Source organism: Propithecus coquereli, unplaced genomic scaffold (assembly GCF_000956105.1).
Source record: "Propithecus coquereli isolate 6110/MARCELLA unplaced genomic scaffold, Pcoq_1.0 Scaffold1, whole genome shotgun sequence".
NCBI classification, from domain to species: Eukaryota; Metazoa; Chordata; class Mammalia; order Primates; family Indriidae; genus Propithecus; species Propithecus coquereli.
In genome coordinates this window covers 15,625,824-15,636,970 of record NW_012133857.1, presented here as the reverse complement: position 1 = coordinate 15,636,970, position 11,147 = coordinate 15,625,824, and the positions used below count along the sequence as shown (strand labels likewise).

Sequence of the window (11,147 nt, the reverse complement as noted above, 5' to 3'; positions counted from 1 at the left end):
TAGTCCCATTACCAAAAAATTGGAAAATAGAAAACGGTTACCTATAATCTTAGCATTCTAAAATAACTATTGTTATTATCTTGTAATTGTCTTTCTCCCCCGCCATCTTTATTTTTTGTTGATTGTGTCTCCAGAGGAAAGCGACTCCCCTCATGCCTGGCTTTCCCTGTGTGTGAGCAGAGGAGTAAGACCAGAAGGTGTCTGAGGGCTCTTTGAGCTTTGAGAGCGCACGTTTCTAGCCTGAGCTTGTACCTCTGCCATTACAAAAGTTCCGAGGACTTCTTGGGGAAGGGAGGGTCAGAAGCCTCGGGAAAGCTGAGTGAAGCTGCCTGAGCTATAAGCTCCTTGAGAGCAGAGCGGGGCTCATGCTGGTCACCTCTGCCTTGCTGCTGGGCCTGGCACATGGTGACTATTCAGCATGTATTGTTAATGGAGTAAGAAAAGCAACGACAGAAGGTAGCTGTAGTGAAAGTGTGTGTTATGATAGTTCGCATTATTCTTAGAACACGATAATCAATGGAGGGAGTTTTAGAAAGAACAATTGCTAGTATGTCCTTTTTTTTCCTCCTAAGGTTTTAAGAGCTAGACCCCATCTCTACTAACAATAGAAAAATTAGCCAGGTGCAGTGGTGCATGTCTGTAGTCCCAGCTACTCAGGAAGCTGAGGCAGGAGGATCGTTTGAACCCAGGAGTTTGAGGTTGCAGTGAGCTAGGCTGATGCCATGGCACTCTAGCTGGGGTGACAGAGTAAGACTTTGTCTCAAAGAAAGAAAGAAAAAAAAAACTGCAGCTCTAAAAAAGTTGAAACCACTTTTTGTCAAAGCAAAAATGTATGTACTGTTACCTTCTGCCCCCACATTTCCTGAACACTCTGTGCCAGGTGCTGAGAACGCAGAGATGCACGAGTAACAGGCTGTGGCCTCAAGGAGCTCATTCTCTCACCAAGATGCAGACATTTGCGTGGTTAACTCTTCCCGGGCTGTGAGGGCTATAATACTTGGAGACTTGAACTCATTCACCAGAAGTCCCTTGAGGACCCTCTCATTTCCTGGAGCTCTGCTAGGAAACCAGTGTCATAGAGATGACTGAGATGTGGTTCCTGCCCTCAGGGAGCTTACAGAATGTGGGAGGGAGAGGCCTATTCTGTCAAAGACAGGGAGGGCCCTGCAGAAAAGCCATTCTAGGTGGTGAGAATACCAAAAGCTGAAGCCCAGAGCCCCACTGGGCCCAACCTGACTCAGAGCAGCAGAGGGCTAAAACTCTCCTGTAGGTAGGGTGTAGCAGAGGCTGACAATGTGATGGGGGTGAGGTTGGTGAAAGGAGGCCAAAAGGTAGCTTGGGGTCAGTGTATAAAGGTCTCAAATGCACAATTAAGGAGCCTAGACTTTTTGCAAACACTAAAGAGCCATTTAAAGGTGTGATAGCTGGGATTGACCTAGCTATATTTGCAAAAGCTGCAACCATTAGTAGTGAGAGTAGATCAGAGTAGCACAGAGATACAGGCCTGGGAGGACCTGCAGAGATCCCTGCCACACATATAGTGGCAGGGAACTTGTTAGGGAGGCAAGGCCAGAGGAGAGTCTTAGGAGAAGATCACGACTGCTTCTAGCCTCTTAATGTTTTCCTTTTTCAGCGGTTGTCAGAAGGTGAAAATTTCCTCTTTAGGGCAATAGGTACTGTTTAGTGCTCCATCTCCATAGTGGTCAATGCTTTTAACTCTTGAATAAGAAAAGTCACGGAAGCCAAGGCGGTGGGGCTCCAGGCTGGCATCTTCACCTTGAAGGCATTAGACTTTCTTAGATTCGAATCATGAACTCAGGCTCCAGAGCTGTCAGCCTCCAGGGAGCTCTCTCCACTCTGCGAGGAGCCTTTTGGTGAGCCTGTGTACATAATCATGGGCATTTCATTTCACAGATAATTTATACTCAGATTATCTGACCTCCCTTAAAACTTGGGATAATTATTTTCATTATTAACATTTTAGTAATCTCCACATACTTTTTTTAGAACTTATTTTTAGACTTAAAAAAATTTTTTTGTTGTTTTTTATGTAACGGGCTTGGAGATTTGCTGTCAATGAAACCCCTCAACATTTTCCAAAGTGTTACTGGAGATTAACTGAAATCAACATTAGAACAAGGAACGTGTCTTTAACTGATCAACTTATTTTTCTCCTTTGAGAATATTCCTCAACTGGAAAAGTCGATAGATGATAAGAGAAAGGAAACAAGAAATTAATGTGCATTTGGAATGCTAATTATTTTGCTTTTTCACTTACAGGCGAACGATATGTGATGACATTTTTGAATATATTAAATTTTGGCGATCAGGGTAAGGTAAAATTCTGTAGTGTTTTAATTAAAGGTGAATACTATTAATAGATACTTATTAATATTTTTCTCTTTAGTTTGATACATTTAATGAAATAGGAGCCTGAAAATTGTAAAACTAATGAATTCTGAACTTTTTCAATTGTAGGTCTTTGTAAATGTATGCCATGTACTGACTATGCCCTCTAATGTGACTTGGGTAGCAGGTTTTCTTTTGAGACTTCTGCCCTCTACCCTGCCACCTGTGCTCATTTTCTGGCGTAGGAGGGGTGCCAGGAGAGGGGAAAAGGGAGCTCACCATCACAACCACAAGAATCCGCCCCATGTTTCTGTGGTTGGTTGGTCTCTTTCAGTATTTTCATATTTTTTAAAATATAATCCCAAAGTAATGGAAATAAAAATAGAAAAAAATCAACTTTGCATTAACGACTTTTATAAAAAAGTGCTGGTGATAGAAACCTCCTGTATCCTGACTGTATCAGTGTCAATATCCTGATTGTAATAGTATATTAATACTGTAGCTTTGCAGGATCTTACCATTTGGGGAAACTGGATAAAGGGTGTATGGGATCTCTCTATTATATTTCTGTGTGTATCTGTAATTATCTCAAGATAAAGTTTAATTAAAAATATTAAATGAGATAAACAATTTTAATAGTGCTGTGAAAATTAAAATAGAGGAACCAGTATGATTGTTGTTTCTTCCTGCTTGTTTTGTAGGTGTGTATGATATAGTGAATAATCTTGGCTCCCTTGTGGCCAGATTAATTTTCCAGCCAATAGAGGAGAGTTTTTATATATTTTTTGCTAAGGTGCTGGAGAGGGAAAAGCATGCCACACTTCAGAAACAGGTAGTCTTGGTTCTTATGTCATCTCTCAAGTGAATTCTCCCTCTGACTTCAAGACAAATGGACAGGAATGTGGAGGAGCTTATAGGTTTCATTCTTCTCTCTCATTCTGTGTGATGGCAGGATGCAGAGTTCACTCTTCCTTCATGGCCTTCTCCCTTCTCAGCTGTCCTAACTTCTTACCCTTTGTCCTTCTCCACGACCTTCCTCTTGACCCAGCCCTCTACAGCTGTCCCAGTGCAGCGCAGATGCCCTCCCATGGGCCAGTCTTGGGCATAAGAATGAGGTTGCTTCCCCTATCCTCTGATTCTCAATAACTGAAGGATGCAGAAGTTGGAGCAAGGCTAAGCTAGGGCATGGGAGGAAAGAGTGTGGTCATTGGGTTTCACTCATCACACCAATCGTTTAAGCTTCTTGAGAGTGTGACTTGCCCTGAGCTACATACTGACCATGAGAATCCATATTCTCTGGTTGGTAAATACAGAAGAGATTTTGGTTGTAGGAACTTTACTTTTTCTAAAACCACTGAAAATGTTTGACTTAGAATTAAAAGCAAGTTAGTTTGGCCTCTTACATGTCTTATAAGATATTTTGCAAAATATAGTTTATGCATGATATCTCAAAATGAGCTAATGTTGTTCTCAGTCAGATTTAGTAATATTTTCCTGAGTATACATTGACAGTAACATCAGAATTTTGAGTTGTCAGAAGCACAAAGTTGGCTAGCATTTTTGAAAACCTGCTGCCCACTTAAGAATAACTGTCAGAGGGCAAAGTGAGTGTTTCCTAAATAATACTTGAAACAATTTATTCTAAATGAGTTGAAAACTAAACCTCCCCCGTACCACCTAAGGAGATACACACTATCTTTTTCCCTTCATTTGTTAATTGACACAAAAACAAACATAGGCCACAGAAAAACAGTATACTCCTCACCCAGCTGGAAGAGGGAGAAGGCCAGACCAGAAGATTTTCTTCAGCTCCTGATGCATCTAACTTCCTTCCCTCTCGCCCTGGCCCCAGGAGGACGTTGCTGTGGCTGCCGCCGTCTTGGAGTCCCTGCTCAAGCTGGCCCTGCTGGCTGGCCTGACCATCACCGTTTTTGGCTTTGCCTATTCTCAGCTGGCTCTGGATATCTACGGAGGGGCCATGCTTAGCTCAGGATCAGGTATGCACAAGAGTTTTGACAGACTTGTTCTAATTGCCAGACAGAAATAGAAGAGTCACGAATTCAAGAACTTGTGCACACACAGTGCTCTGTGTCAGTGTAGGGAAAACTGTCTGGTGGGACTGTCCCCCTCACTCAAGTTCACGTGCTCAAGGTGCAGTCAAGGGCTTTGGCACCAGGGCAATCAGTTCCCCAACCTCACTTGGAGAAGTTATGACTCCCCCCTGCCGTTGGCTTTCCTCTCAGGCCTAGAATGTGTTTTGCCAAGCGCTTCCCTGTGCTCCCTCTGGGGTGAGGGAGGAAAGCAGAGGGCAGGCTCTAATGAGTCTCCACTTGGTACTAAACACATCTGAAGGTAGTAAATGCCACATAAATCTCACGGCCAGATGCATAAAAGCCTCTGAAGGATAACCCAGAGCTATTTGCAGAGAATAAAATTGATCTCAGCAAATAAAATGGTGTGTTTAATCCAGTGTGACTCTTGGTTTTTAAAGAAGAAAAGTATTGAATGTGTCTAATTTTGAAACACCAGGACACTGAGAATCTCACAGCACTTGTTAGGCCTTGGGGACTTCACCAATTTCAAAATGTGGTGGCTGTAAGCTAGCAGTCCATTTGCAGTGTTTCATCTTGGGTTTAGTGAAGATGTTTTTAATTTCTCAGGTCACTAGACAAGAACTCTGAAGATTCTTTCTGCTACCCCGTCTCCATATAACGGGCTTTGTCAAATGCCATTTTACAGGTTCACTGGCATGTCATGGTCTCCACTATAATGGGGTCCAAACTTTTGGTATTAGGGGAAGAAGGGCCAAGTTTCTACACTAGAGCAAAGGTCATTAAGTTTGGAGAAACACCTACTGTGAAACCAATGAAGTGGTTTGCAGCTCCCTGCAGCTTGTGCTGTGAGAAGTACATTTCCATCAGGCAACTGCAGGGAGGCCTCATTAGGAAGGCATTAGTAAGTTTATGTGCAGAGATTGGGAACTCAACTATTTCACAGCAGTTCTGCCCCTATAGAAAGCAATCACCACGGAACAGCCTTTAACGTAATACAATCACAGGACGTTGCTGTGAGGAGAGGGCTGTCCCGTCATTATGATGTTCACCTGGTGGAGTAATTAATCACAGAAGAGAGAAATATGACCACCAAAATGTCTCCAAAAAGTTAATTAATTTTTAAAAAGAAGAGACAAATAAAGTACTGCAATTGCGTAGTCCATTTACTCAAATGAGGTGCTGGTGCCTGTTTTGAGAATTGATAATAGATTTATCAGTTAAAAAGGTCAGCATTCATTGGGTTCTAAGGTAATATGTTCGAGTCATTAATAATTTTAGACTCAAAAATATGCTCTCTCAGTGTCATCTTCAGAAAGAACAGAGTCTTGAGAATGGTTCTGGTTTCTTGGTCTGTGTTTTTTTTCCCGACAGGGTCTCACTCTGTTGCCCAGGCTAGAGTGCAGTGGCTCAATCATAGCTCACAGCAACCTCAAACTCCTGGGCTCAAGTGATCATGCCTCAGCCTCCCAAGTAGCTGGGACTACAGGCATGTGCCACCACACTCAGCTCACACATCGTCTTTTTTGATCATTTAAATACTTCACAAAACTTGACTTTGCCCAGAAAGTCTTCTGGGGGGATTAATCAGAAAAGAATGGCAACTCTCCATGGCTCAGCCCTATCACCTTCATTTTTTAAGTGAAACTTGCAACATTGCTGTCCCCAGTTGTCCCCAGTTGTGTATTTGTCTTTGTCTTCACCCTTGAAGTGGACTCACCGTGACCTGTACCAGCCATCTCCAAATGTTGGACTTGGACACGGCACAGACAGCCCTTTGCAGAGGGTGTGGTTCTGCTTTGCATTGTTTGGGATTAGCACGCATATAATTAGGGGCTTTATAAGTGCTCTGCAGGCTTTTCTCAAAAATCCTTCTTACACCTGGGTTATCCATCCTTAAGAAAAACATATTCACTGAATTTCCCTAAGATTTCTCACATTTATCTCTTAGGTGCTTCTCTCTTGCCCCTTTCCTTTACTTTTGAAAGGTTTTTTCTTCTCTGTCCCCTTATATTAGTTTCCTAGTGCTGCCATGACAAAGTACTGCAGACTGTATGGCTTTAAACAACAGAAATGTATTGTTCTGGAGGCTAGAAGTCCAAACTCAAGGTGTCGGCAAGGGCTGTGCTCTCCGATGGTTCTAGGGGAGGGTCCTTCCTTGCCTCTTGCAGCTTCTGGTGTTGGCCAGCAATCCTTGGTGTTCCTTGGCTTGCAGCCACATCATTCCAGTCACTTGGCTGTGTTCTCTCTGTGGGTATGTCTCTGGGTCCAGATTTCTCCTTTTTATAAGGACACAAGTCAAGTTGGATTAGGGCCCACCCTGATAACCTCATTTTAACTTGATTTGTCTCTGTAAAGATGCTGTTTCCAAATGAGGTCAGATTCTGAGTTACTGGTGGTCAGGACTTCAACATAACTTTTTGAGAAAGACACGGTTCAAGCCCATAACACCCCTCAATTCAATGCACACTTAAAGGTTCCATCCTTGAATTCCTCAAATTGACTCACAGACCTTTTACTGAGTCACTGCTTCATGCCAGAATTTGTGTTCTCTATGCCTCAAAGCAGCTCACTGTCCACCTTCAGACAAGCCCACACATGCTGTTAGCATTCAGGTGCCAAGTCTAAGAGGGGCCCCATCCCTCTCTGCTGCTGCCAGGAAGAGGAGGATGGGGAGAAGCGAGATGCACACTGGGCATAGCCTTGAGCCATGCAGAGGCAGAACCCAGTCCCTGCCTCCTCTCCCGGAGTCGCCCCTGGTTGGGGCGGGGGCCAGGCTACTTTCTGCAGCAACTTGACAAATGAAATGCAACGTGACATGATAAAATGTGGAATCCAAGAGGGCCATGGAAAATAGTTTTTTATTAGGCAACGGGGCTGCCCTGTTGTAATTTTGTGACTGCCATAAAACTGTTTAGGGTCCCCACAGCATGGGGATCTTTTATATTAAACAGCTTTCACAAACCCTGAATGAGTTCCAGATTCTGAGACTCTGGAAATTCAGTCCCCCCTCCCTTTCCTTTAGTGGCGAAGTTTTTTCTTTGTTGAGGTATAATTTACATAAAGTAAAATGCTGTTCTCTTAAGAGCACAGTTTGATGAGTTTTGACAGACAGAACATTTCCATTACCCTAGAAAGTTCTCTCAGGGCCCTTTCCGGTCAATGGCCCCCACCACCTCAGAGACAACCACTCTTCTGATTGCTATCACCATAGATTAGTATCGCTTTTAAAAAGAATTAGAGACCAATGAAATCATATAGCATGCAGGCTTTTGTATTTGGCATTTTTCCTTCAATACAGTTTTTGAGGTTCATCCATGGTTTTGCATGGATCAGTAGTTTTTTTTCTCTTTTCTTTCCTTTGTATAGATGGCCCACAATTTGTTTATCTTTTCTTCTGTTGATGGTCAGTTTGGGCTATTATGAAGAAAACAGCTATAGATATTTTTGTACAAGTGTTTTGTGAACATAGTGTTCATTTCTGATGGATGTATACCTAAGGGGTGCAATTGCTGGGTCTTACATTGGGTGTATGTTTATTTTGTTAGGTGCTTGATAACGGCTCTCTTGAAAGAGGGGGATCAATCCCATTTGTAAGGCTCCCGTTTTCTGGTTAGCAGATTGTTCCAAAGCTTATTGTTAGCTATAGCACTGTATTACTTTGTTTTAGAATAAAATACCGTTATGGGCCCTGGTTCTTACTGTGGATTTGTGAATGTTCTGTCTCAGTAGTTTCCTGCTGGTCCTGAACCCTGAGCTTTTCCTTAAAGTCTTTTCTTTAGGACCTGCTCAACCGAGATTCCTTCACATGTAGGGTCCCTAGTGTCTTTGAGTTCAAACTAGTAGGCCTCTTTGTGCTGATTGAAAAAGTGAACAGATTTGCTTGCTGGCGAGACAAGCTTTTAGTTATTCAGCAAGAGATCTGTACATTTAGTCATAATTGTCCTGTAGTTTTTAGCTGATTATTTAGTCAATGCTGTGGAATGCTGGGAGTCCTTCCAGATAATTAAGACCGTAGGCTCTAGCGTGCAGTCTGCCCACTGATGATACTAGCAGGTCTCGTGGCCCAGTTCTCGTGCTCACTGAGCCCTCAGCTGAGCTGAGGCCTCTCATTTGGGCTCTGGAGTCTTAGTGGGTTGTTTCCTTGTAGGTCCTGTTTTGCTGCGTTCCTACTGTCTCTACGTTCTCCTGCTTGCCATCAATGGAGTGACTGAGTGCTTCACATTTGCTGCCATGAGCAAAGAGGAGGTCGACAGGTAGGTATCCTAGAAGGTACACCTTTAATCATGGCCTTCAGCCAAAATGGAGTAATTTGCCAATCTTCTGCTTCCCATCCTGGGCTGGCTCACATAGAAGCTTGGTGACTTTGTTTGCTGCACAGTGGTTGAGAACTAGCATCTAGACCAGCAGGTCCCAACCCAGACTGATGAGATTCTCCTAGTCCCCCTGATCCCCTCCTAGCCCAGCTGAATGAGAATTTCAGGAGGCTTGCGCCAGGGAATCTATTTTATTACACAGCTTCAGGCAATTCTGATTCTAGGGCTGTGGAAACTGCTGTTCCAGACCAGCTTTCATAGTAGAGACTCTACCGAGCACTGAGATCCCGTATGCACTTAGGGCATGAAACCGAAACAAGGGTTCACAAAGCAAGAAGTACCCCAATTATGCACAGGACACACCAATGCCTTCTATTTCATTTTTCAAAAATACCATGTCATGACCTACTAAATTGATTTCCCAGCCTGCTAGTAGTTCACAACTCATAGTTTTAAAATAGTGGTCTAGACATGGTTTTCACATCAGATAGTTAAATGTATAGCTGTGGAAGTGCTTTGAGACTATCCTTTTATGCCCCCCATGGATGAAAAGGTCTTTTTAAGTTTAACTTTGAAAATATAGCATTTTTATTTGCAAACTGCTTCTAACATTGAATAATTTAAAAATATCATTTAAACTATGCTATGTTAGGCACTGTAGCGTAGCAGAAAGAGCCTGGACTGGGAGTATATCTCTTTGAAGGGAATCTTATTGCAGTTACTTCAGCATTAATGTTGAGGGGGTGAGTCAACACTAAACCCATTTAAAATGTTAAAAAAAGAAAGTTGCAACCAGATTATGAGGGAATATAGACAGTGGCTGGTTGCTTGCTTTCATCTACGATTGCCTTGAACCAAAGGAAACAACTTTTTAAGTTAGTTGTGATGGAATTTTGATAGTATATAAACATCTAGAAAATCATTTTCATGGTATTAGTCAACATAGAAAAAAAACAGAACTAGAGTACTTTCTAACGCCGTTCTCATCTGAGGTAACTCACTTCCTCTTAGAGCATAATGTGACTTCAAGCTCAATCTCGAGACGTGTAAAACACAGCAGCTCCAGTTCTATCTGGGCCCCCTGGCCCCAATCCGCAGTGTTGGTCTGAGCACATGGAACGCCTGGGCTTATCACAGACCCTGGCATTTTTTCCATCCCTGTGTCTTTAACCAGACATAAAACTCTAACGAGGATTTTTGTAGTAGAATAAATAGCTTAGTTAAATGTTACAATCAATTATAATGACTTTACATTGGACATTTCAGATTCTGAATTGAAAAAAAGTATTGATAAAAACATGGGCTTTTACTTAACCATCGTCAGGTTAACCAATATTTTTATAAATAAAATAGAGCATTTGGTTGGATATGAAATATTAGAACATCCTTTGAATTGCACGTTGCTCTTTTTTTAAAAACAAATCTCGTATATAGAATCTGATTGATGGATTTTTCATTATGCCCTATCGAATTTTCTATTCTCTTAAGGCTGTCTCATTTTCTTTTGCTCATTTGACACATAATTTTGAGCATCTACTCTCTAACAGGCATTGTTTTAAGCTCTAGGAATATAGCAATGAACAAGACAGATGAGATCCCTGCCCTTCTGGAGTTGACAGTGGGGGAGGCAGATAGCAAACAAGTAAATTAGTAAGAAAATGTTTCAGACAAGACCATAAGAGACAAAAAAAAAAAAATAAGGAAATGTGCTGATAAATAAAACAAAGTTAGATGGTGAGCAGTAGGTGTCCTTTAGATTGAGTAAGCTGGGCAGGCCCCTGTATCACAGTGGCATTTAAGCCGAGGCCTGGAGGACCAAGAAGATGGTCAAAGATGGGGGCAGGCTGGGCGTGGTGGCTCATACCTGTAATCCCAGCACTTTGGGAGGCCAAGGCAGGAGGATCACTTGAGGCCAGGAGTTTGAGACCCCGTCTCTACAAAAAATAAGAAAAATTAGCCAAGCATGGTGGCGCATGCCTGTAGTTCCAGCTACACTCAGGAGGCTGAGGTGGGAGGATGGCTTGAGCCCAGGAGTTCAAGGTGGCAGTGAGCTATGATGAAGCCACCGCACTCTAGCCTGGGCAACAGAGCAAGACCCTGTATTAAAAAAATTAATAAATAAATAAGGGGCAGAGACTTCCAGGCAGAGCGGTGAGTAGTGCAAAGGCCCAAGTTGACAGCTCCTTTGTCTGATTTGTGGGCCCTTGAATGCCATCACTGCCTCCACAATTGTCAGTGAAGGATGAGTATGATCTTCTCACTTTGGCACTTAAGAGATCAGTGCCATCTTTTTCATGGCTGCAAAGGCAATATTGTATGGCCATACCTTGATGTATTCAACTAGCACCCACTGGGGGATGCTTCGGTTGGTGCTACAGTTGGTATCCTTGACCATCCATCTTTTAATAAGTCTGATTTTAAGTCCCAAGTC

The 11,147-nt window shown here is 42.6% G+C and overlaps 1 protein-coding gene across 1 annotated transcript in view; it reads left to right on the top strand.

Annotated features, from left to right (window-relative positions):
• The window catches only part of RFT1 (RFT1 homolog (S. cerevisiae)), a 37,530-nt gene that overhangs the window by 18,397 nt on the left and 7,986 nt on the right, over positions 1 to 11,147 (top strand). The window contains exons 8-11 of the mRNA XM_012638546.1: positions 2,281 to 2,331; positions 3,051 to 3,181; positions 4,202 to 4,346; positions 8,551 to 8,656. Coding sequence (XP_012494000.1) covers positions 2,281 to 2,331; positions 3,051 to 3,181; positions 4,202 to 4,346; positions 8,551 to 8,656 — 433 coding nt within the window. The remainder of the gene's footprint in view (positions 1 to 2,280; positions 2,332 to 3,050; positions 3,182 to 4,201; positions 4,347 to 8,550; positions 8,657 to 11,147) is intronic.